We start from the raw sequence: 27,908 nt of genomic DNA, 5'->3' as shown, positions 1-27,908 counted from the left end.
CTCTAGGCTTCCTCACGCTCTTCCACATTCATATTGTGCATTTTAGACTTTTACACCAGTAAACCCCTCTTCACCTAATTCTAGAGCCCTTAGTCCAAAATCCATTATCCTGGAATCTTCCATTCTTTCCTCCTCATCCGTGGTCATTTATCTCCCCTCCACTCCATCATTCTAATAACTTCTGCCCATTTATTGTGTCTTTTATATCCACTGACCTCAGTATCTCAGCCATCGTTTACCAGGACACCTTAGTTTCCTCATGGCCCCACACCCCTTTTGCTCAACCCTACGCTCCCTTTTTCCCATGGGCCCTTAAGCCTATTGATGCCCACCCGTCTCCCAGCTGTGAACATCCCCTACCCACATTAAACCCTGTGTCCATTATGTTCCCCAGGCATCAACTTTTTTCCCCATAATTCATCTCTGCTCAGAGCACTGGGCACCCCCAGGCCTCCATTCCAAGCAACTATCCCCCTTACACCCCGATGTTTTGTTTTTTTTTTTAAAGATTTTATTTATTGGACGGAGACAGAGACAGCCAGCGAGAGAGGGAACACAAGCAGGGGAATGGGAGAGGAAGAAGCGAGGAGCCTGATGTGGGGGTCGATCCCAGACGCCGGGATCACACCATGAGCCGAAGAAAAATGCTTCATGACTGAGACACCCAAGGGCCCCCCACCCCTATGTTCTTTCACCATTCCTAGGCAATAAGCTTTGTCTGCCTTTTACCCACCAGTGCCTTTGATCTCTCTTTTGCCAAGTAATTCATCACCCATTATCGCCTTCCTCTCCATTTTTCCTGCACCCTTTCATTCTCTCAACACATATATGCCTCATCACCTTAATATCCCTGCATACACCCACCCCCAACCTTCAAACCTGTAGTGCACTTTAATCCCTCAGTAACAGTTAACTCCCTACTGCCTTTTAGCCCTGTTGTGGGTTACACAGAAAGCCTCAGATAAACATGCTCACCTCTTCATCCTCAGTACCTGTAACTGTAACCTCCTTGGGCAATATGATCTTTGTAGATGTAGTCAAGCTAAAATGAGGTCATACTGGATTCAGGTAAACCCAAATTCAATGACTGCAGTCCTACTGAGACGAGGGAATTTAGACACACACACAACACTGTGTGGTGATGAAGCCAGAGACAGAGATCCAGCCGAGGAAGATCAAGGAGCTGACAGTGCCCAGAAGTCAGAAAGAGGAAAGACTCCATTGCACAGATAAAGTGTGGCTCTGCCAACAGTGTGACTTCAGCCACCTAAGAACTTCCAGAAGTGAGAACCAGAATTTGGGGCTTGTTTAGCCCCTCAGTTGTGCTAATTTGTTCCAGGAGCCCTGGAAAACTAACACAAGTTCTGTCCTCTTCTCCTGAGGCTGTTCCCCCAAACCCCACACTCTGTGCACTCCGTTCATCCCTGTGGCTTCACCTGCCCCCACTGCGTCACTATGCAATGTTTCATAGCAAGACGGTAGACAATCGAATACTGTGGGAACATTTATGAGCCTAAACGAGTTATGTCTGAGAAACTACGGGCTACTTGGTACAGTCAATTGCCAAGATTTTCACTGCACCTGTTTTTTCACACATGTCAGAATCTGAAAGCAATAGGTCTCTCTCAAGTTGTTGTCCACTGCTGCTTTTTCCCAACTCTAGAAATTCCAGACAGAGAAGTGGTTCTGAAAGTAACGAATTGTTTTGGGGTAAGTGGACTGTCACCACCAAGATTTATGAAATAGGTGTTGCTTTTGAACGTGGTTAAGTACCACCGGGAGACATCATCCTCCTCATCCTGTACTTCCAAAACCAAAATGGGCGAAAATCCTTTTTGACATTCTGCCAAACACCATATAATTAAAAACACACGGTACAAAGTCAGCCCCGTATTTTACAATGAACTTTGCCATGTTTTACTACTCTCTCTGGTTAAAGTTTACGTTGACTGATGGAAGCGTGGCTATCCTGCTTTCTTTTGGATTCTCTTTGCATAGGATATCTTTCTCCACACCTGCACTTTCAGTCTGACTGTGTTCTTACAGCTGAAGTGAGGGGGCCTGGGTGCCTCAGTCGATTAAGTGTCTGCCTTCGGATAAGGTCATGATCCAGGAGTCCCCGTACTGAGTCCCATATTGGGCTCCAAGCTCATCAGGGAGTCTGCTTCTCCCTCTGACCCTGGCCCCTCGCAGACTCTACCGTTTTCTCTGTTCTCTTTCTCAATGGAAAAAGAATAGTTTTAAAAAAATGACGTGAGTCTCTTGATGACTGTATACCGTTGGGTCTTGTAATTCTTTCCATTCAGGCAATCTGTATCTTTGGCTTAGAGAACTTAGTCCCTTTATAGGTAAAGCAAGGAAAACACAAGTATGAAGTTACTGCTATCGTTCTTTTGTTTTCTGGCTGTTTCGAATTACTTGACTCTTTCTTATTCATTGGCTATCTTTGTGATTTGGTGATTTTCTGAAAGGGTATACTTAGATTATTCTCTCCCTCCCCATTCTGTATCTACTACTACATTTTTCATTTTCTGAGTACCATGAGGCTTAAAGAAGACATCTTCTAGGAGTCTATTTTAACTTCTTACCAGCTTCATTTTGCATACTAAAATATTTTCACAACTCCGGCAACTCTTTAAAAAAGTGGCTGTAAAACCGTATCTAATTTTCCAGAAGAGATAGCACTTCTCTGATATGTATGATGATTTCTTCATTTCTACGACATCAATTCATACTTTCCCACGATTACTATTATGAACATGAATCACAGTTGACTGGACTGCCATCTCTTTTCCCTAAAGACCAATTAGTAACACATTTAATTTGTAATAGTCACAAACTGTTTTAGTTCTAATAAACGGAGAATGACGTTGTGAACACCCACTTCATGATGACCTATTCAATGTCAGAAGCACAAATAGAATATCCATTTAGATTTGTTTCATATACTGTATGTTCTATTGTCCTTCATCTTCCATGCAAGAGAGATGTGCACGTATCCCACCTAAGGAAGAAGGGAATCTCTTATCCTTGACGCAACAATCACCTACATACTTTCACACACCCACCAGGAATAACTGAATTTTCTGAAGAGTTGAGAGTAGAAACTCAGTGATATTGAAAGTCACAAATCTCATATATAGTCAATGGAAACAATGCACACTGAAATTACACCCATACAAATACCCCTCCCTTCCATATGTTGAAGCAGAATAACATACACATTGTCTAACTGACTAACCTTGTATTATTCATTGTGAGGTGATATCTGAAGTGAGTAACTCACGTACTGCTTTCTACTGTGAATTCTCTGACATACATTGGACATTTGATGTTCAATTAAATACGTTTCTATGTTTCTACATAGTCTATCCTTCAAGTCACTTTTCTTCTCTGAACTCTCTGATGATGATTTCTAAAATAAGACAACGTCTTTCCTCATTCATTATCATTATACATTTTGAACCAAGACTGCATTTTTGATACAAAAAAAGGATTGAATTCCACTAAAAGGCTTTGCCGCTTTCTTGACGTGTTACAGTTTAGCTCCTGTATGATTAACGATGAGATTCAGCAAGTTATGACTTCCAGCTAGAGATCTGTCACATTCTTTCATTTGTAGTATTTTTCCTCAGTATGAACGCTATGATGCTGATGTGGAGTTAGGGCTCAACAGTCCTTCCAAATTCTCTCACAGTCTTCAAATTTGTAAGACGAGCCCCACTATGAGTTCTGTAATGTTCGGTAAGGCACGATTTCTGCTTAAAGGCCTTGCCACATTCTACACATTTGTAAGTTTTCTCTCCAGTAAGAATTCTGTGATGTTGAGTAAGGTATGAGCGCTAGTTAAAGGACTTGCCACATTCTTTACATTTATACATTTTCTCTCGAGTATGAGCATTTATATGCTGAGTAAGTTTTGGGAGCTGGTTAAAGGTATTGCTACATTCATTACATTTGTAAGGTGTCTCTCCAGTATGAATTGTCTCACGGATGATAACGTGTGATTTGTGCTGAAAGGCTTTGCCACATTCTTTACATTGGAGAGATTTCTCTCCAGTATGAATTCTGTGATGTGTAGTGAGGTTTGTTTTGTGGGAAAGGCCTTGCCACTTTCTTTACATTTATATATTTTCACTGGACTATGAGTATTTATATGCTGAGTAAGGTTTGGGAGCTGTTTAAAGGTTTTGCCACATTCCTTACATTTGTAAGGTGTGTCTCCAGTATGAATTCTCACATGGATGTTAACGGATGATTTCTACTGAAAGGTTTTGCCGCATTCTTTACATTGGTAAGATTTCTCTCCAGTATGAATTCTGTGATGTGTAGTAAGGTTTGTTTTGTGGAAAAATGCCTTGCCATATTCTTTACATTTAAACATTTTCTCTCGAGTATGAGTATTTATATGCTGAGTAAGGTATGGGAGCTCATTAAAGACCTTGCCACATTCTTTACATTTGTAAGGTTTCTCTCCAGTATGCATTCTGTGATGTTAACTAAGGCATGAGTGCCTGTTAAAGGCCTAGAAGCATTCTTTACATTTGTAAGGTTTCTATCCACTATGAATTCTGTGATGGTTAATAACATTTAATCTCTCGAAAAAGGCCTTCTCACATTCATTACATTTTTAAGGTTTCTCAACAGGATGAATTCTGTGATGTCTAGTGAGGTTGGTTTTGTGGAAAAAGGCCTTGCTGCATTCTTTATATTTATACATTTTCTCTCGACTATGAGTATTTATATGCTGAGTAAGGTTTGGGAAGTGGTTAAAGATTTTGCCACATTCTTTTCTTTGTAAGGTGTCTGTCCAGTGTGATTTCTCTCATGGCTGTTAAAGTATGATTTGTCCCGAAAGGCTTTGCCACATTCTTTACATTTGTAAGGTTTCTCTCCAGTATGAGTTCTCTCATGGCTTTTAAGGTTTCCTTTATGCTTAAGGGCCTTCCCACATTCTTTACATTTGTAAGGTTTCTCTGGAGTATGAGTTCTGTGATGTGCCCTGAGGCTTGATCTGTAGGAAAAGGACTTGCCACATTCCTTACATTTATACATTTTCTCTCGAGTATGACTATTTATATGCTGAGTAAGGTTTGGGAGCTGTTTAAAGGTTTTGCCACATATTTTACATTTGTAAGGTGTCTCTCCAGTATGAATTCTCTCATGGATGATAACGTGTGATTTGTGCTGAAAGGCTTTGCCACATTCTTTACATTTGTAAGGTTTCTCTCCAGTATGAATTCTGTGATGTGTAGTGAGGCTATATTTGTAGGAAAAGGCCTTGCCACATTCCTCACATTTATACATTTTCTCTCGAGTATGACTATTTATATGCTGACTAAGGTTTGAGAGCTGTTTAAAGGCTTTGCCACATATTTTACATTTGTAAGGTGTCTCTCCAGTATGAATTCTCTCATGCATGATAACGTGTGATTTGTAGTGAAAGGCTTTGCCACATTCTTTACATTTGTAAGGTTTCTCTCCAGTATGAATTCTGTGATGTCTAGTGAGGTCTGTTTTGTGGGAAAAGGCCTTGCCACATTCTTTACATTTGTAAGGTTTCTCTCCAGTATGAATTCTGTGATGTGTACTGAGGTTTGCTTTGTGGAAAAAGGCCTTGCCACATTCTTTACATTTATACAATTTCTCTCGAGAATGAGTATTTATATGGTGAGTAAGGTGTGAGAGCTGTTTAAAGGTTTTGCCACATTCTGTACATTTGTAAGGTGTCTCTCCAGTATGAATCCTCTCATGGACGTTAACGCATGATTTGCGTCGAAAGGCTTTGCCACATTCTTTACACTTGTAAGGTTTCTCTCCAGTATGAATTCTCTCATGGCTTTTAAGGTTTACTTTATTTTTAAAGTCCTTACCACATTCTTTACATTTGTAAGGTTTCTCTCCACTACAGATTGTCTTATGTATACGTATTCTCGATGACTCACTAGACACGTTCCCAGGCTTATCATATCCGTATGGTTTCTTTCCCACATGAATTCTCTGATGATCGCTCACGCTGGAGGACTGGTTAAAATCTCTTTCACATTCGTTACCTTGATAAGGGTTCTCCCTAATATGCATAGTGTGATGTATAACATTGGATCTTCTATCAATGATTTCCTCACACTTAATATGTTCAAAATAGTTCTCTTGAAAATGGGTCCTCAGATCGTTATTAACATTTGAGCCTTGATCAAACGTTTTCTCACACTCACTGCCTTGAGCAACTCTGTCTCCATTGAAAATGCTTCGATAATTTTGTAGGGTTGAGTCCTCAGTGAAGGACGTCTCAAGTGGATCCCACCTAGCAGTTGTTTCTTCATTTTGAAATCTCTGAAGTTTAGAAATATTTGACTGGAAGGCCAATCCAGTCCTCTCTTCAACACTGTTCAAATCATTATTTTCAGCATGGACTAGGTAACTTTCCAGATTTTCCACATTCTCTTTCTGCGCATATGTGCTTTTGAGGAGTTGACTGGAGCTTTTGCTTACACACACACCCTCCATTGCAGAAAGAGTGGACTTCAAAAGGAAGGGTTTACAAAATGTTTCATATCCCTCACCATCTTGGGCAGTAAGAGTCTTGTTATGGGCAGTACTCTCAATTTGGACATATCCATTACAATCATGATCCCAGTCTATTGTTAAGTGTAAATTCTCAAGGACGCTATGTTGATAACGACCCACTGACACATTTTGAAATGAAGCTTCTTTGCACGGCTCTGGCTGGAAGCTCAGGCTGCCATGTGAAGATACTGCTGAAAGATTGAATAACAGAAAAGTCAAGTCATTCCATGCTGCTACCTTCAGACGAATACACTGATGCCATCTAACATACAACCATAAAATCAATCAGAGAGCGTCAGCAAGACAGCTGAGAAGGAATCATCAGGACTTCATTTCTCCATGGACACATAAACTTGCACACAACATACTGACCACATTGCTAAACAGATGATTCTGTAGTACTGTCATGATATAACACAAATCCTCTCCTCTCCCTCAAAGAATCAGGAAAAACCATTATGAGCCCACAAGCAGAAGAAGGTGGAATTTGTTTAAACACTTATTTGAGAGACAGACAGACAGACAGAGGGAGAGCATGAGAGGGAGGATGCCCAAAGAAGAGAGCAAGCACATTCTCATCAGAGCAGGGAGCCAATACAGAATTCAATCCCACGACCCTGAGATCATGACCTGAGCAGAAGTCAAAGACTTAACTGACCGAGCCATCCGGGTCAGGGGAAGGAAGGAAATTTAAGGATAAAACAGAAATGAACAAAATAGAATTTAGCAAAAATAGGGAAATATCAACAATAGGCAGATTTGGTTTTCAGAAAAAAACAAAAATCAAAATTGAAAGACCTATAAGGAAATCAAGTAAGAATGAAAAGGAAGACCAACTAAAATCGGAAGCCTTAAAAGCAGACACAGTATCACTGATACCAGAGAAATAAAAATAGTATGCCAAGAAACAGATACCAAAAAATACCAAAAACATAACAAACCAGGACTCCAACCTGAAGAAATATTTTTAAAAACCTCCACTGATCAACAACTACTCAGGAGATGGAAAAGTAATTTTTAAAAAGGCCCAACAAAGAAAACTCGCGGGCCAGAAGGCTTCACTGGATAATTCATACAAATATATAATGAGAAACTACTTCAAATCTTCGCAAACATTTCTGAGCAGCAAAGAGAAGGGAGCTGCTGAGAACACTGTCTGTGACACCAGCACTACCAGGTTATGGAAGCCAAAGCAGAGCTGCTACAAGGAAAGGCTACAAGCTACCACCAGTGAGGAAGATTCCGGCAAAGTCGACAATAAAATACAGCCAACTGAATCAAAAGCACACTCCAGCATTTTACAACATAAACAAGTGAGGATTCTTCCGGGAATTCAAGGGTATTTGTATATAGGGAATACTATCAATATGAGCCTGCATGTTAACAGAATGAGTGTCAAAAATGACACCATCGGGTGCAGGTGGGTGGCTCGGTTGCTTAAGGGTCTGACTCTTGATTTCAGCTCAGGTCATGATCTCATGGTCGAGGGATGGAGCCCGCGTTGGGCTCCATGCTCAGTGGGGAATCTGAGATTCTCTCTCCCACTGTCCCTCCCCTTCTTTGGGAGCTCTCTCTCTTCCTCTCTCTAAAGGAAATAAAGGCATGTTTTTAAAAATAGCACGATTGAGGCGCTTGGGTGGCTCATTCAGTGAAGCGTCTGCCTTTGGGATCATGAGCTGAGACAAAGGCACATACTTCACTTACTCAGCTGCCCCAGATGCCCCTCCACTGTTTTTTTTTCTGAACATGACACCACAGGGAAATAGAAAAAGAAGAAACCTATCCGAAAATCACTAGGAGGAAATTTCAAACCGAAATCAGAAATAAACAGACACCAAGGGGCACCTGGGTGGCACAGCGGTTAAGCGTCTGCGTTCGGCTCAGAGCGTGATCCCAGCGTTATGGGATCAAGCCCCACATCAGTTTCCTCCATTATGAGCCTGCTTCTTCCTCTCCCACTCCCCCTGCTTGTGTTCCCTCTCTCGCTGGCTGTCTCTATCTCTGTCAAAAAAATAAATAAAATCTTAAAAAAAAAAAAAAAAGAAATAAACAGACACCAAAATAAACAGTCATATTGAAGGCAATGCCAAGTTTTACAAAATAACAAACAAAACTGGCAAGGCTTTAACGACATTACCTAAGAAGAAAAGACTCAAAATCCAAAATGAGAAATGGGAAAAAAAAATGAGACAACACGTAACCACAGAAATGTATACTATGATAACAGATTACTATAAACAGTTATATACAAACAATTTAGATAAATTGTGAAAGAAAGATAATTCCTAAATAGCAGGAGTTACCAAGTCTGAAATAAGAACCTCGTACTATGAAATAGCAAGTCTTCTTAGACCAATTACAAAAATAAAAGTTGAATTTGGAATAAATGTCCCCCTAGTATAGAAAAGGCCAAGACTACATGCCTTCATTTGTCCGTTTGAACAAATACTTAAAAAGGCAAACAAACGTCAGAAATAGCGGAATAGAGGGAACACAACCATAATGATTCTATGAGGCCAGCGCTGGTACCAGGATAAAGACGATATTACAACAAAAATGTCTACTTTGTCTGATAAAAGAATTGTTACTCTGGCTTTCTCTAGACACCCATTTTCATCTCCTCTTTTTTAATCTGCAGGTGTCTTTAGGTTTAAAATTAGACTTTTGTGATCTGCCAATCTCAGTCAATTCAGCATTGAACGTTGGCTCAGGTCACGATCTTGGGATCCTGGGACTGAGCCCTGAATCAGGCTCCCCACCTCTCATGGAGTCTGTTTGTCCCTCCCCATCAAACCCTCACTCCACTTATGCTCTGTCTCTCGCTCTCAAACAAATAAAATAAAAAATAAAATAAAAATGATGCTTATTTGCAGCATACAGATGGCTCTACTTTTTTTTAAATGCATTCAGACACCTTATATGTCTTGAGTGACTGAAAATGTACTATACACTCCAAAGTAATTATTCAGAGACGTGTTTACTGCCATTCTAGTTCTTGTTTTGTCACTGTTTCTGGAGATTTTCTCTGATGCTTTCTTGTCCATATCACTTTTGCTGTCTCACCTGCACTCAAGATTCTGCTCTACTATTTCTTGAATGTTTGGTTCATTGGTCAGGTTAATTCCACCCCTCCACGGTGAATTTCACCAGCCACTCCTCTGCGGCAACTTCTCCTTTTCCTTCCTCCTCCTGCCATGTCTAACATATTCTTGGAAACAGCTCCCTCTGTGACAAGGAGTGCAGGGACAATCTGCTTCTGGTTGCAAGGCTAGATTTCTTACCTTGGACTCCAGTCAATGCACAGCCTTCAAAAATATCAAGTGTTCCCTCTACCTTACTTGTTCCCACTGTTTCGTGGTACAGGCGCTCTTCTGTGTTTAACTCAGGCTGCCTCCTAAAATCTGACTTTGCCTAATACGATCATGGACATAAAAATCCATTGTACTTACCAGTATTCCCCAAAGAAACCCCTTACAGAGAGAAGACATAATGAGCACGTGGCCATTATCAAATACACTTTAACGGTGAGAGAGGAGAGAGAGCCCACTGCAGGAGAAACATCTTAAGAAGCTCTCAGAGAAATGACTCTTCTTCAGGTGTCTTCTGGGGGCTCAGCCTGTGACGACTCCAGCATTCACTTCTAAATGCTGGGTTCCTCCTGGGAACTCTCACCTCTCTCCCATGTCCTCTCCTTTCTCTAGTATTGGGTTACAGATAACTTCACTTTCCTAAGTTTATATCCTACCATGAACACATAGGATTCCCTTGATGTGTAGAGTTGGTTGGCTTTCGTTTACATGCAACTTCTTAAAAAGTAGTTGAAGTGATACACGTTTAGGCATATCTGTATCTAGTTTCCATTCGTTTCTATTAAACTACACCTGACATTCAATGTTACATTCGTTCAGGTGTACCACACAGTCATTGGACTACTCTCTAGGTTCTCCTATGCTCACCCCAACTGTACCTAGCAGCCGTCACCCTAGGACACGATCACAACTCCACCGACCATCTTTGCTATGCTGTACCCATTATCCCCATGACGAATTAATTCCCTAACTGGAAGGCTGTACTTCCCAGTCCCCTTTACCCATCTTGCCCATCCTCCAACCCATTCCACTCTGGAAAACAGCAGCTGGAAAACAGTATTTATGGGTCTATTTTGCTTTTTGGTTCTTGTTCCCTGCCATTTGAGACAACGGGAAGAGTCCTAGAAAAGGTGTTGTGCTAGGTGAGACAAGTTGGACAGAGAAAGACATACCATATGATGTCACTTTTAAGTACAATCTAAAAAACGAAACAAATGAACAAACAAAAGCACAAAATGACCCATAAACACCTAGTTTGTTTTGACTAAGGCCCATGGATAGTCTCAAAAAGGCCAAGAATCCCTCGATTCCACACATTTTATAAAGTAACGAGTTGGCCTGTAACAACCTTGCAATGCTGCTTGGAGACAGAGGACTCCCCGGTCACAGTCCACAGGACCTCGTGGCTCATGACACAACAAACACCATGAGCTTCTTCGTCACACTGATGTCACGTGCCCGCTGCGCAGCCCAAATCCTACACGTAGATGCCGCACATGCGGTCAGTCTGTATCACAGCTTTGCGACACTGTGCGTACGAAACCCAGTGTCTTAAAGGATCGACTAGCCTATCTACCTGAACTTTGCCACAGAAGGAGAGATCTCTACTTCCCTATATGATAAAACAATCTGTGTTCTATCCATGGGCACTATCACTATATTCCAAAGCGTTCTTATACACAAACTTCAATGGAAACACAAGAAGAAAAACGCTCAACGCCTCCATCCATAAAACAAGGAGAAACATAAGCACATAGAAAATCATCTCCCGGGGCGCCTGGGTGGCACAGCGGTTAAGCGTCTGCCTTCGGCTCAGGGCGTGATCCCGGCGTTATGGGATCGAGCCCCACATCAGGCTCCTCTGCAATGAGCCTGCTTCTTCCTCTCCCACTCCCCCTGCTTGTGTTCCCTCTCTCGCTGGCTGTCTCTATCTCTGTCGAATAAATAAAATAAAAAAATCTTTAAAAAAAAAAAAAAAGAAAATCATCTCCCAACAATATTCATCACTCAGATTGACGCTGGTTTGTTCCTGCCTCATTTTCCCATGTGTAAAACACCTTGTCAAATACTCCTTCACCTGACCCAAGATGTCAGAGAAAATCTATTCACTTTAAATCATGAAACACTGTTAAAGACTATGATCTGCAGATGCAATAGACAAGAAGCCCGTGAGCTGTAACAGTCACTTGTGAAGGTCCCCATACCTCTTGCATTTGAACAGGTAAAAAAAAAAAATCTGAATACCAATGAGAATCTTCCTTCAATTTCTGTTGTGAGCTTTCGAAGGGAGAGGGGTGAAGAAACAACTGAGCAAAAGCATACACCTTATATACATCTGAAACGATGAGAGGATTTTACATTTCTTCCCAGGAAGAGTAAACCCCGGATGTAGGGGAATCATGGCACATTACAGTAAAAGGGCTGAGGATTGGGAAACACATAGGAATTAGGGCAGGGGTGTTCAGGAACTGTCAACAGGGAATATAAACTACAGCCACGTCAACATAAAGGAGGCAGGAGGTTGAGTCAAATGAAACCGAAGTGTCACACTGACAAAAGTACTTTGGGTGGCTCTGAACTGAGGTGAAGATGGAGAGGAAATGTTGTCTCATGAATACACCTGACCTACTGCTTGTGCCTCTACTGGATGGAGATCAAGGAACCGCAGGTGTAGCTCAGGAGCTCACAACGTGATTTCAAGGAATAACAAGAATGCTCGATACACCAAATGTATAATTTTCTTCTGACATTCACAGCAGTGTCCATAATAGGTTTTCTTTTAGGATGTTCTGCTGCTCATTAGGCAGTGACATACAGAGGAAAATGAGAAACTCGTGGACTTGGAAGCTTTGACTTGACCTCCTTCCAAGCAGCATACATATGGCTAATCTTAATGGTCTAGAAGACACCCAAGACCCCCAATGCACTACAAGGGACACACCCCTGGCCACTCTGTAAAGATACCAAAGAAGTCGACACCCAAAATCATGACAGAAATCTCGTCACCCAAAAGTCGTCACTCTTGGTGGGACTCCTTAGGAGACAATGACTGATGGGTTGACCATACTCATGTTTGGCAGTAAAATCTGTAGAACGTAACCTAAGCCCAGGGAAGTAAAGGGAGAGAGATCATGGTAAAGACAGCCATCAGTTTGCCAAGATTCCAGCTACACTCTATGACAATTACATTATCGCTACTGCCAAGCCCTGAGAAAGCATTCCGCTGTGGGAATAAGGGAATCATCATTCACGGAGCACCTGGATGGCTAGTCGGTACTCTGTGTGACACCTGAGGTTTACTTTTAAGGTTAATCCCCCTGTTAATTACAGAGATTACTTAAAAACAAAATCTTGAACAAGAGAAAACCTCAGTCACTACACAAACCACAGAAGACATTCTTTAATACATTTCTCAGCAGAAGTGTGAGAGGATTAAGGGTGTTATTAGAAAAACAGAAAGGAGTGTATTTCTGTGGTCTTGGTTTAAAAGACTATTTCTAAAAATGGTACAAACCACGAACCATGGGATGTCTGGGTGGCTCAGTCGGTGAAGTATCTACCTTCAGTTCATGTCATGATCCTAAGGGGCGAGATCGAGACCCGAATGGGGATCCTCACTCCGCAATGAGCCTGCTTCTCCCTCTGCCTACTGTTCCCACGGATTATCCTCTTTCTCACTCTCTTTCCTTCTGTCAAATAAATAAATAAAATCTTAAACAAAAGAATGTTAACAATTTATTTAGAGAAAGAGCGTGTGAGAGCATAGCAATGGAGGGCCAGATGGAGACGGAGACAGAGAAGCCCCAGCAAAAGTCCACTGAGCCCGAGGCCAATGTGGGTCTCCATCCCAAGACCCTGAGATCCTGCCTGAGTGGAAGTGAAGACATGGATACTTCACTGACTAAGCCACCAGGCACAGCTCTGTATCTTACTTTAATGTAAATAATCATTCCCTGAAGACTTACTCCACCCTGATTTCTATCACTCTTATAGGACGACCACAAACGGCATATCCACGTGGACTTTCCTCACACACCCTACACCACTGCCTCCTTCATCTTCTATGCGAACTGGCAGGAATGAATTCCCCAGCATACAAGAGCCCCTCGTGTCTCTGAGCCAGGAAGAATCACATCACTTTGCAGGCATTCAAGTAATAAAGGCACAGCATGACATCATTTAAGAGTCGAATAGTATCTTCCCTAAGAGTAAAATTTCTCAAATAGGGTCAAAAGAAAAACAGAGACACTATTATCCCTTCCCAGACATCCATCCTCCCTCGATCCTTTAGGCATATTAACAAATGCAGCTGACAAATGAAGAACATGGGGTTGAACGGCCTGGGTCCACTTATACATACTTTTTTTTTTTTTTTTTTGTGGATACATACTATGCAGTACTGTAAAAATATTTTCTGTTCACTATGATTTCCTTAATACTGACTCTTCTGAAGCTTACATTATTATAAAAACACTTATACAAATACAGACAACATACTAAGAGTGGGATATTAACTGTTTATGTTTTAGGTAAGGCTTCCTCTCAACAACAGGCTACTTCCATGGAAAGTAGGTATGGTTTTACTTTTAGGGACCCAAAAGTGAAAACCAGATTGTCAATTGTGGAAGAGTTGACACTCCTAACGTCTGCATCGTCCAAAGCTAAAATGTAACTGATTTAAGTGTTTGAACCTTGGATTTTTCTCCGTAATAAATACCCTAATTGAGATCATGTCTGCAAAATGAGATGGGCTTACTGCTTCCTGCTGTGAATGGCTGATATTATAGAACTTGCATTCCATTACACAGTTTGCAACTGCTCATATCTGTAATATTTTTATCCTTCACGAAGACATTTTTTTGAAGTATATGTTAAAAATATAGGATTGTCATCAATCATCACATTTCAGGCATTTCTATCCAGTAGGCTTTCACTGAAGCTGAGGAAGAATGTGTTCATGGGAAGACATGGCCAACCTTCTTGACATGTGTACAGCATCTCCACAGGTGTATTATCTCATGTTGAAGAGTTCTGAGTATGAAATAATGGCTTTGCCACATTTTCGACACTTGTAGGGTTTCTGTCACGCTGCACTCTGTCATGTTTAGAACGTTCTAGTTCTGCTAAAGGCCTTGCCGCATTTTTTTCTGTTTTTACATTCCTCAGCCTTCTCACCAAGATGTACTATCTTATGTTGATAAGTTTTGAGTGATAATCAAAGGCTTTGCCACATTGTTTCCATCGTAAGATTTCTTTCCAATATGAAATCTCTGCTGTTGATCAAGTTGTGAAGACGAGTCCAGATGTTTGCCAGGGTTACTGCATTTAGACGTCTTCTCCCCAGTGAGGATACCATGACAGTGTGCATGCTAAGACTCGAGCTTGCATCGAAGACAGTCCGCCATGCATTACTAAGTTACTACGATACACTAGTTCTCTGGAAACTGAGTACCCTGAGGCTTATTACACTTGGACCCTTGATTCATGCTTTTCAGACACTCTTTCATTAATACATCTGTCTCCATTATAAACGCCTCAGTAATTCTGGAAGCTAGAAGGGCCCTTAGAGGGGACTCCCAGTGCAACACATTAAAAAAAATGCTCCACATTATGTATTCTGCATAACTATTGACCAGTGATGATTCCATAAAGAACTTCCCATGTTTATCAAAATCAGAGACATTGGAAAAGGATACATGATGTGTTGGTTGAAGAATAATGAACCTTCTGACAAGGACTTCTCAAATCAATCCCATTTAGAATTCTTGTCTTCCTTTATTGATGTCTCACTTTCAGAGGTGTTCCTGTGCATGACTGATCCAAACTTACATTTAAAATGGTTTCAGTTCTTAAACAGGCCAATTAATTATGAAGAGATTGAGTCAGTGATAAACAACCTTCCAAATAACAAAACTCCAGGCCCGGACGGTTTTCCTGGGGAATTCTACCAAACATTCAAAGAAGAAATAATATCTATTCTCCTAAAGCTATTGCAAAAAAATAGAAACAGAAGGAAAGCTACCAAACTCATTCTATGAGGCCAATATTACCTTGATCCCCAAACCAGGCAAAGACCCCCTCAAAAAGGAGAATTACAGACCGATTTCCCTAATGAATATGGATGCCAAAATCCTCAACAAGATCCTTGCTAATAGAATCCAACAGTACATTAAAAGGATTATCCATCATGACCAAGTGGGATTCATACCTGGGATGCAAGCGTGGTTCAACATTCGCAAATCAATCAGCGGGATACATCATATCAACAAGAAAAGACTCAGGAACCATATGATCCTCTCAATTGTTGCAGAAAAAGCATTTGACAAAATACAGCATCCTTTCCTTATTAAAACCCTTCAGAGTGTAGGAATAGAGGGTACATTTCTCAATCTCATAAAAGCCATCTATGAAAAGCCTACTGCAAATATTATTCTGAATGGGGAAAAGCTGGAAGCCTTTCCCTTAAGATCAGGAACACGACAAGGATGCTCACTTTCGCCACTATTATTCAGCATAGTACTAGAAGTCCTTGCAACAGCAATCAGACGACAAAAAGGGATCAAAGGTATCCAAATCAGCAAAGAAGATGTCAAAATGTCTCTCTTCACAGATGACATGATACTCTATATGGAAAACCCAAAAGAATCCACTCCGAACTATTAGAAGTTATAGAGCAATTCAGTAATGTGGCGGGATACAAAATCAATGCTCAGAAATCAGTTGCATTTCTATACACGAATAACGAGAATGAAGAAAGAGAAATCAAGGAATCCATCCCATTTACAATAGCACCAAAAACCATACATTACCTTGGAATTAACTTAACCAGAGACGTAAAGGACCTATATTCTAGAAACTATAAATCACTCTTGAAAGACATTGCGGAAGACATAAAAAGATAGAAAAATATTGCATGCTCATGGATCGGAAGAATTAACATAGTAAAATGTCCATGCTACCCAGAGCAATCTACACTTTCAATGCTATCCCGATCAAAATACCGAGGACATTTTTCAAAGAACTGGAACAAATAGTCCTTAAATTTGTATGGAAACAGAAAAGGCCCTGAATCTCCAAGGAACTGCTGAAAAGGAAAAACAAAGCTGGGGGCATCACAATGCCGGATTTCGAGCTGTACTACAAAGCTGTGATCACGAAGACAGCATGGTACTGGCACAAAAACAGACACATAGACCAATGGAACAGAATAGAGAACCCAGAAATGGACCCTCGGCTCTTTGGGCAACTAATCTTTGATAAAGCAGGAAAAAACATCTGGTGGAGAAAAGACAGTTTCTTCAATAAATGGTGCTGGGAAAATTGGGCAGCTACATGCAAAAGAATGAAACTTGACCACTCTCTCACACCATTCATAAAAATAAACTCCAAATGGATGAAAGACCTCGATGTGAGACAGGAATCCATCAAAATCCTAAAGGAGAACATAGGCAGCAACCTCTACGACATCGGCCAAAGCAACCTTTTTCATGACACATCTCCAAAGGCAAGAGAAGCTAAAGATAAAATGAATTTATGGGACTTCATCAAGATAAAAAGCTTCTGCACAGCCAAGGAAACAGTCAAAAAAACTAAGAGGCAGCCCACGGAATGGGAGAAGATGTTTGCAAGGGACACTACAAATAAAGGACTGGTATCCAAGATCTACAAAGAACTTCTCAAACTCAATACACAAGAAACAAATAAACAAATCAAAAAATGGGCAGAAGATATGAACACTTTTCCAATGAAGACATACAAATGGCCAACAGACACATGAAAAAATGTTCAAAATCATTAGCCATCAGGGAAATTCAAATCAAAACCACACTGAGATACCACCTTACGCAAGTTAGAATAGCCAAAATAGACAAGGCAAGAAACAACAATTGTTGGAGAGGATGTGGAGAAAGGGGATCCCTCCTACATTGTTGGTGGGAATGCAAGTTGGTACAGCCACTCTGGAAAACAGTGTGGAGGTCCCTTAAAAAGTTAAAAATTGAGCTACCCTATGATCCAGCCATTGCACTACTGGGTGTTTACCCCAAAGATACAGACGTAGTGAAGAGAAGGGCCATATGCACCCCAATGTTCATAGCAGCATTGTCCACAATAGCTAAATCGTGGAAGGAGCCGAGATGCCCTTCAACAGATGACTGGATTAAGAAGCTGTGGTCCATATATACAATGGAATATTACTCAGCTATCAGAAAGAACGAGTTCTCAACATTTGCTGCAACATGGACGGCACTGGAGGAGATAATGCTAAGTGAAATAAGTCAAGCAGAGAAAGACAACAATCATATTGTTTCTCTCATCTATGGAACATAAGAACTAGGATGATTGGTAGGGGAAGAAAGGGATAAAGAAAGGGGGGTAATCAGAAGGGGGAATGAAACATGAGAGACTATGGACTATGAGAAACAAACTGAGGGCCTCAGAGGGGAGGGGGGTGGGGGACTGGGATAGACCGGTGATGGGTAGTAAGGAGGGCACGTATTGCGTGGTGCACTGGGTGTTATACGCAACTAATGAAGCATCGAACTTTACATCAGAAACCGGGGATGTACTGTATGGTGACTAACATAACAAAAAATCATTAAAAAAAAAAAAGAACATTGCGCAATGGATGAACAGTAATTTCTTCAACTATCGTTCTACTGATGGGCCTTCATTTTGTGTCCATTTTTTTTTTTTATTTTTTGCACATATGTTTTTGTATGCTGGTGTTTTATTTCTGTTGGACAGAGTCCCAGGAGTCGGGACTGCTAGGTCAAAGCATATGAGCATTTTAAATTTTAATAGATGTTATCCAGTTGCTTTCCAAAAAGCCTGCAACGCTCAAAACAGTTCCACCAGCGGCGTCTAAGATGACCCTGTTCTCTGCGTGAAATTAAAAGGCCTTTTAATGGCTCAGTATATTTAATGTGGCCATGCTGGGTTTTGTTTCTGCTGCTGAAGAGATGTGGGTGACTCTGAACGGTGTGCCCCGCCCCTGTGACATCTTATAGTCAAGGTGCTGTGACTCATGCCTAAAGCATCCAGCCAAGCCTACACCCATCATGACATCGTGAGTACAGCACCACCTCCCAGGAACCAGTACCCAGTGCCTATTCCTCTTACTCTGTATCTGATCTGAAGATCTTGCCTCTTTCCCTGGAAGCAGAAAAGCAAGGGTGCTCATCTAACTGCAGCATCGGCAGCAAACTGTCTAAACCAGGAGATGGGCAGGTGATTCCGACCGAGACCCCAGCTAGCCTTATTCTTTAGTTCGATAATTTCAAAGATTTGCAGAATATGATTAAATCCTTTGCACCTCAGTCTTTTGAGGGTTAACAGCCATCTAATTTGGCAACTATTGATTGAATGAGAGACTTCTAAGTGCTGGCCAGTGTGATAGATGTCGGGCGTTCAGCCCTTAGGCGCGACTATGACACCCAGGGTTTCTGCGATCCTTGTTCTCACAAGAAGACAGGATCACATCACTGCACTTGGATTTACCCATAAAACGCGGTTTGACCCTATTAGGACTCATCTTCTCAAGGGCCTTCAAAAATAAGCATAGAGCAAAACAACCGAATTCATCTCTGGACAACATTTCGCTAAGAGCGCAATGGGTCAGCAAACTGACCTGAATCCTGTTTCCAAAGGACTAAGACGGACAGCATCATGTCTTGGCCCTTTGGTTCGGCACCACTGGAAACAGGGACTGCTCCCTGTAGACCCCCTTTCCTTAGCTTGGTTGAGGTCTAATCGACGATATCGTAAGATCTTCAAAGTGGACATCATCGTGGTTCGTTATGGGGACACACTATGAAAGAACTCCTATCACCTAGTGATTAACACACCCATCACCCTACCTATTGATCTGGTGTGTGCGCGTGTGAGAAAAGACTTAAGTTCCACATTCTTAGCAAATTTCAATTATATGCTACAGTGTTATCAACTGTAGTCACCAGGTTTTGCATTAGGTCCTCAGACCTTATTCATCTTACAACTGATGCTTATACCCTTTTTACCAACCTCTCTTTCTCTCTTTCCCTCATCCCCCCGCCCCTGGCAACCACTTCTCTGCTGCATTCCCATGAGCTTGGCTTTTTCTTTTTTTTCGATTCCACATATAAGTGATATCATGCAGTATCTGTCTATCGATGTCTGATTTATTTACTTAGCATAATGTCCCAAGGACCATCCGTTGTCACAAATGTAAAATAGCAGGACTTCCTTCTTTCTCCTGGTTGAACAATACTGCATTGCATACACCACACCTTCTCTATCCATTCATCCGTCGGTGGACATTTAGCTTGTTTCCATATCTTGGCTGTTGTGAATAATGCTGCAGTGAACACGGGAGTGCTGATAGCTCTTCAATATCTTGTTTTCATTTCCTTCAAATATATACCCAGAAGTGGGATTGCTGGATCATATGGTAGTTCTATTTTTACTAGTAGACCTTAAATCACTTTGAAGGGAGGGACTGTAAACCTCTTACTCAAAACGCTACTGTATTCTCAAGACCTTAGCACAATAACTGGCATATAAGAGGCCAGCAATAAATATGTCATTGAATGGATGAGGGAATGAATGGATGGATGGGCAAATAGGTGATTGAATGGCTTACCTGTCTGGGAATTTCAAATGCACAGAATTGTGGTCATTTCCCAATTTGGATATTATGGAATCTAGACATTCTTATTACCATTTGGGTTTCTTTGCTTCTTGGGGTTTTGTTGTGGTGGTGGTTTTGGGGTTTCTTTGAGAGAGGCAGGAGAGCCGGGGGAGGGTGGGAAGAGGGGGAGAGAGAGAGAGAGAATCTCAAGCAGGCTTCATGCTCAGCGAGGAGCCTGAGGCCCGGCTCCATCTCACAAACCTGAGTTTGTGACCTGAGACGAAATCAAGATCTTTTTTTTTAAAAGATTTTATTTATTTATTTATTTATTTATTTATTTATTTATTTGAGAGAGAGAGAACAAGTGGGGTGAGGGGTAGGGGAAGAGGGGGAGGCAGACTCCCTGCTGAGCAGGGAGCCTGATGCGGGGCTTGATCCTGGGACCCCAGGATCATGACCTGAGCCGAAGGCAGGTGCTTGGCCCACTGAGCTACCCAGGCTCCCTCCCTGCACCTCTTTATACTCTGTTGAAAGTGAGAGTGGGCAGCAGAGATCCCAATGTATTTAATTCCTAAGACCCCTGACTAAACCGTACTGTTATTCCCTGCCTACCACACTGCGGCTCTTAGAAAACCCTCCTTCTTTCCTATCTGTAATCAACTACTAAGGTCTTCTCCCTTCAGGATATCTGATTTACCCCTTCCTCCCCACCCACTGCCACTGCTTTGGACCCTAGCCTCGACGACCTCATGACCAGAAGATTCCAGAACCCTCCAGCTTCCCTGTCCTTCCATTCAGGGTGCAACCACCACCAGACAAGTCTTCCTAAAATGCTACTTTCAATACTTCTAAATCTTGTCCTGCTCTGGACACCTGTCACGTTTCCTCTGGCCGAGTGTAGCGACCCTGTTCAACCCACCTCACACCTCAGTACTCCTCCCGGGGCTGCCAAGTTCATGCATGACTCCAGCAGTCACCATCCGCTTTATCACCTGCATTCCTTCCTGAGGGTGGTCCAACCACTTTGACATCCTCATTCTCTCTTTCTCTCCAGTTGTCTAAATGTACCCAGTTCAGGCCCACTTTATGTCCTGTTCTATCAACACTGTCCCCTCATTTCCCAAGACCACCAGGCTCTGTGCCAAAGGCCTTCACATAGTTTCTCCTGGGATCTTCTCCATTACGATATGACGCGGGTCCTGTGAGTAACTCCATTTTATAGAGGAGACTGAACTTCAGAGAGGTTAAGTAAGCAGTCCAGGGTCACACAGCTTAGGAGGGATAAAGCCAGGAATCAAATGTAGGCAGAGCATCTGCTCTCAAACACGGCACTGATCAGCCCCTCTGTTGCCCAAGAAGTCTTTCAGAATCAGTACTAAGAAACATGAAGATGTACTAAAAACACTAACTGACCTTACCGGCTGAATGAATGGGAGCCCCAGCCACTACCAGGAGATCGGGAAGGCAGCAGGACTAAGGCACCCAGGCTTGGGTTTGAGGGCAGAGTGACCTTAGGCAAGTGGCTTAATCTCCCTGAGTCCCAACTTCCTCATCTGTAAAATGCAATAAATATCTCCATGTACCTCCCATCATAGGGTGTTTTATAAGGAGTGAATTAGAGCATGTATATAAACACGAGCACAGGGCAGGCACGTCAGAAGTCTGTGCATGTTCATTTTTATAATCATTCCCTTCTACTTCCCTTAGAATAATTGTTTTTTTCTCCTTTAACCATCCCTTTGTGTAGAGGCATTTTAAGAAAAAAAAAAAATTATTAATAAGTCTGACTCTGGTTGATTCAAACAAACGAGTCTGGTCCTTAGTTGCCCCACTTGGAACCTGTAGGAAAGTTTTGTCTCAAATGGGGAGCTGAGCCTTCAACATCCAGCCTTCCGTGGACTTACCCTGGGCTGCAAAGTGCACTCACCTTCTGCTCTGATTTTGTCTCCCTCATGCATTCAGAGCCTAGCAAGCATTTGCTCATACATTTACAGTTCCCTGGTCACACGTGCTGCTTCATGTCTGTGTCTTCACATATGCTGTTCCCTCTGCCTGGAATGCTGTTCCTCGCAATCAGTAATGAAACACTGTTCATCTTTTCAGGCTACTTCAAGAACCTCTTTCTCTCCCAGACCCCAGAACCATCCCTCAAAATACACATAACGTAAAATAAGCCATCTTAGCCGTGTACAGTTCAGCAGCATTCAGTACATTTCCATTTTTCAGGGGAGGAAATTGAGGTCTAGGGGAGGAGGGGACTGGCCCAAGATCACGAGGTGAGGAGGCAGCAGAGGGAGGCCTGGAACACAGACAGCCTGAAACTCCTTAAGGATGCGGTCTGGGTCTTTTCCTCTCTGTGCCTCTGAAGCACGGGCAGCATCCTTGGGGGAGCTTTGTGAGTGCTGGTCTGAGCGGCTATGCTATTAGCGTCTGCCTGTGCCGGTCTCCAACCCACAGGCTCATCCAGATAACGGATGATTCACACCCATGAGCCAGACAGACCCTGAGTCCCAGGACCCTAAAGCCAACGGGAAAGAGACAGGAAGAAAAAAAAAAACCCAAAAACCTAGTGCAGGGGTGCCTGGGTGGCACAGCGGTTAAGCGTCTGCCTTCGGCTCAGGGCGTGATCCCGGCGTTCTGGGATCGAGCCCCATATCGGGCTCCTCCTCTATGAGCCTGCTTCTTCCTCTCCCACTCCCCCTGCTTGTGTTTCCTCTCTCGCTGGCTGTCTCTATCTCTGTCAAATAAATAAATAAAATCTTTAAAAAAAAAAATAACCTAGTGCATGGACCCTGGCCTTAGGGATCCCCACCTCCCTGCATGGGGCTGGGCAGCCCACCGAAATGTACTTCTCTCCACTAGCAACCTATGGAAACCCTGCTTAGCCTTCAGGCCCAGTGCAAACACTCCTCTTTGCTGTCACACTGGGGTCCCCCAGGAAGAACAGAGCTCTCCTTTCTCTCATTTCCCCATGGTCCCTTCATTTCATGTTTGTTTCTTGTTAACTGGTATTACACATTACGATAATGTTCTTTACTTCTGTGTCTCCACACTCCCCAAATCTGGAAGCTTCTTAAGGGTAGAGGCTGTGTCATATCTCATCTCTATTCTCTGCAGCATTTATGCTAGGCATACAGACATGGGCGAGGAACATTTACGGTCACAGAGGGCCAGAATCCAGGCTCTCCAGCTCTGCCACATACCAGCTTCGGGACCTTCAGGTTCGGGACCTTCAGGAAGTTTCTCAACCTCCCAAAGCCCCGATGTCCCGCTCCGTAAAAGGGGAGTGAGAATTCAGCTGACTTAATAGGGTTGTTATGAGAATTTAATAAGCTCAAATTCACAGCTAGAACTCATTAACTACTATTATTATTAATAAGTCTTTAATAACTAATCAGAGAGCAAGAAGAGGCACAAATAGTTTTTTCCTTCAATTAACACATAAGAAGGAAATGCTTGCAAAAATGGAACAACAGGGGCACCTGGGTGGCTCAGTCAGTTGAGCATCTGCCTTCGGCTCAGGCTGGGATCATGGGGCTCCCTGCTGTGCGGGCAGCCTGCTTCTCCCTCTCCCTCTGGCCTCCACCCTGCTTGTGCTGTCTCTCTTTCTCTCTCTCAAATAAATTTAAAACAAGGAAACAACAGTATGAACACAGAGAAACATAAATAATTGGGTTTGTACTAAGTGCATACGAGATACAATCATGTGCATAATCTTCGCGTTCCTGCTATAATAGTTCCTACGGTAAGTTACACAATCCGCTCTCCATCCAGCATAGAGCAGAGACGGTCACGTTTCCGCAATCTGAACCCGGACCTTGCTCTCCCACAAGACAGCCCAAGCTGCCCCTGCCCCTTGTCACACGTTTCGCACTCACAGAAATTCCTACCACTTATCAGTGGGATTGATTCAGAAAGAACAGGCCCACGGCAAAGGTTAATTACATTGATCGTCACTTGCCCACTGAAGTCTCATTCTCCATCCAGGAGCCTATATGACCTTTTAAAAACAAAACCCAGCTCATGTTAGTCTCCTGCTTAACACTCGGCAGTAGCTTCTTCTGTAAGAGAAATAAAATCTTTACTTTTTTTTTTTTTTTTTTTTTTTGTACCCACACCTACAAGTCCCTACCCAGTCTGGCTCCTCTCTAATTTATCTCCATTCTCTTCCCTGACTCTCTGGGTGCCAGCCACCTTGGCCTTCTGTCTCTTCCTCTAACACAGCAAGGACCTTTGCGTTTGATCCCTGACATTTACTGGCAAAATGTCACCTTCTTAGAGACGCATTTCTGGACCACCAGATGGGAACTACCCCACCCCTACTAATTCCCATGTAACACTTAGCATTTGAGCTACATTATTTGTTTGCCTACGTATTATCTGACGCCTTCACTTCCCTGAATAGAAGCTCCCCGTGGGCAGGAATCTTGTCTGCCTTGCTCAACACTGTACCCGCAGCCCCTAGAACACTTCCTGGCACTTACAAAGCTCTCGATACCTCTTTACTGAATGAATACATGGGGGAGGGGCGGGGGAAGCAGATTATGGTCATTTTTCACTTTTTATATTTCAGGTGAATTTCAATTTTTAATAAAGTGCACATACTATTCTGTACATTCAAAAAAGAAATAATGCCAGAACAAAATAAAATTGAGATAATGGGGGCGCCTGGGTGGCACAGCGGTTAAGCGTCTGCCTTCGGCTCAGGGCGTGATCCCGGCGATCTGGGATCAAGCCCCACATCAGGCTCCTCTGCTAGGAGCCTGCTTCTTCCTCTCCCACTCCCCTGCTTGTGTTCCCTCTCTCGCTGGCTGTCTCTATCTCTGTCGAATAAATAAATAAAATCTTAAAAAAAAAAAAAATTGAGATAATGAAATTAGCATAGCTTTCCAGACAGATGAAAGGAACACAAAACCTTTGCCAAGAATTGAGTATGTGGAACGCTGGCAATCCGTCTTACTTCCTCCTCCACACTGTTTATACCTGAAACACTGGCCAGTGGACTGATCTGCTTGCTAGTCAGCACACACCCCTGGACTTTTAAATAATTGTCACCTCTCCTGGTGGTGGAGCATTCCGCTTCAGTCCAATCCCCCTCTCTCAGCACATTTATTTCTACCTCTGTGCTTTGCCAATGCTTTTACCTCTAGGGGCCTTTCCTCCCCGCTGTGCTGCCGCCCCCCCCCCACCCCGCCTCCCCTACCCCACCACCCCACACACACCCTGCATTTCCCCTGTCCAAAATCTTGACGATCCTTTAGGGGACGTGCAAACCTATCGTGAAACGGCTATGACCACAGACAACTGCTCCACAACAAAAGCTCCACGCTTTTTCAAAAGTCTCCTTGTCTTTGTGTCTCCCTCAATTAATTACAGTTGGTTGAAAGCAATATTTTTATACATCTAACCACACTGAAATGTCACTATCCATTTTCCAACCGAGTAAAAAGAAGAAAAAACAAAACCAAATCACTGCTAGTGGGAAAATGCTGTCTAAGGTGGATGGATGGTTGGGAGCAATTGCTTGGAATCCTTTTCAAAGGAGAAAATACCAGGTGGTTTGCAAGGGTTCAAAAGCCATTCCGCCATACATTCCCATGGGGAGGAACGTGGCGTATACACCACCATCATCTGCAATTTACAAAGCAATATACACAAGCAAGAACTGACTGGTGAGCCCGGAATAACCTTCTCCCACGTTGTCGGGCACCATCCGCTTATGTCCTTTTGTGACAATCATTCAGCACTATTTAGGCACTTAAAGTGTGCCAGGCTCTGTGCTAAGTGCATTATAAACATTATCTCATTTGATCCTCCTGACAGTGGGAAGTGGTCATTATGATTATCCTGTTGGGGGAGGTTACGGAGAGGACATGACTGCTATCTGACCCAAGAGCTGGTCCCCCGAGCAACTGGAGACTCCTTGCCACCTCCTTTGTCCTTGATATGTGCAAGCATTTTCACAGTGGGAGCCGTTCCAAGGGCACAGCCTTGAAAGAGTAAGGTGTTACCGAGACCATCTGGAAATACACAGGACTGAACCCTGTTCAGGTCTCCATAAAAACTTTTTAAGGTTCTGGCAGTCAGGTATGGAGATCTACTCGTCTTGCAGCCATCTATAAGTTTCCTTGTTTATTACACCTGCCAGCTATCCAGGTGGACCATCTGACTCTTCGTGGCCTCACCTTCCTTCCTTTCTGTGTATGGGGGGTAGTTTTGAATTTCACCCCGGGGAAGCTCCCAAGGTCTCAAACCAACATATCCCCATTTTACAGATGAGATAACTTACACGCAGAGAGGTTCAAGAATTTCCCACGGTGACATAGCAACAAAGTATTAGTGCTGGTTTGGACCCATTTACCCTCATTTCCAAACTCCCACTCTTTGCTACTGTACTATATGAATCTTCCATCTAAAAACTATAGTTAAAATTGAAGATAATAGTTAATACAACTTACACTGAAAATGACCGGTTCTGCAATCTTTTCCCCTCTTTTAAAATTCTTTTTAAGTGGTGCCTGGGTGGCTCAGTCGGTTAAGAGTCTGCCTTCGGCTTAAGTCATGATATCGGGCTCCTGGGATCGAGCCCCATGTAGGGATCCCTGCTCAGCGGGGAGTCTGCTTCTCCCTCTCCCTCTGCCTCTCCCCCTGCTTGTGCGCTTTCTCTTTCTCTGTCAAATAAATAAATTTTTTTTAAAAAATTATTTTTAAGTAACACACAGTGTTTAACCTAAAATTTTTAAATATAGGTAGATGTTAAGGTAGATGTTAAAGTATGTCTTCTTTTTTAAAATTTTTATTTATTTCTAAAGTAATGTCTATGCCCAGTGTGGGGCTCAAACCCCTGACCCTGAGATCAAGAGTCTCATGCTCTACCAACTGAGCCAGCCAGGAGCTCTAAGCATAGTTTCTTTTTAATGGGCCTCTTTTTTTTTTTTTTTTTTTTTTTTGCCTCCAGCATTTCATGCATTACAGCTTTCTTTTGCTTGGCAGTTGTTATTCCGTAGACTCAACAGTACTAATTTTCACACTTCATTAAGAAATAAATGGAGGTCCCACATGTTAGGATATGAATCCGCACATCCCAGGGAAGTTGAGGTGGAGTTCAAAACACCACTTGGATGAAAAAAGGTCAGGGGGCGACTGGGTGGCACAGTTGGTTAGGTCTCTGACTCTTGGTTTGGCTCAGGTCATGACCTTGGGGTTGTGGGGCTGAGCCCTGCGTTGGGCTCTGCACCAGGTGTGGAGTCTGCTGGAGATTCGCTCTCCCTCTGCCCCTCCAGCTCATGCTTTCTCTCTCTAAAATAAAGAAACTTAAAAAAAAAAAAAAAAGGTCAGGTTGCAAACAAAAGTCCAGAGATCAAATCTTTCTAAAGGTAAAAATCTCAGGGGGCGCCTGGGTGGCGCAGGGGTTGGGCATCTGCCTTCGGCTCAGGGCGTGATCCCGGCGTTGTGGGATCGAGCCCCACATCAGGCTCCTCCACTATGAGCCTGCTACTTCCTCTCCCACTCCCCCTGCTTCTGTTCCCTCTCTCGCTGGCTGTCTCTATGTCGAATAAATAAATAAAATCTTTAAAAAATAAATAAATAAAATAAAATGAAAAATTAAAAAATAAATAAAGGTAACAATCTCAGACTTAAGATTT

The 27,908-nt window shown here is 42.6% G+C and overlaps 1 protein-coding gene across 22 annotated transcripts in view; it reads right to left on the bottom strand.

Moving 5' to 3' along the window:
- Positions 1-27,908, bottom strand: part of LOC113249186 (zinc finger protein 420-like) — a 237,286-nt gene that overhangs the window by 102,795 nt on the left and 106,583 nt on the right. The window contains exon 8 of one of the 22 annotated variants that reach the window (XR_008960057.1): positions 3,242-6,758. The exons of 17 other annotated variants lie outside the window; for them this stretch is intronic. Coding sequence is in view for 2 of the 5 variants with exons in the window: in XM_057313991.1 (XP_057169974.1) it covers positions 4,741-6,758 (2,018 nt within the window). In the remaining 3 variants the exon portion in view is untranslated. Of the gene's footprint in view, positions 1-488; positions 6,759-27,908 lie in introns of those variants that run through there. 4 more of the 22 variants (XM_057313991.1, XM_057313992.1, XR_008960055.1 and 1 more) reach the window with 4 other exon arrangements.

This window comes from Ursus arctos, unplaced genomic scaffold, assembly GCF_023065955.2.
Source record: "Ursus arctos isolate Adak ecotype North America unplaced genomic scaffold, UrsArc2.0 scaffold_19, whole genome shotgun sequence".
NCBI lineage: Eukaryota > Metazoa > Chordata > Mammalia > Carnivora > Ursidae > Ursus > Ursus arctos.
This window is presented reverse-complemented; position numbering and strand designations above follow the sequence as displayed.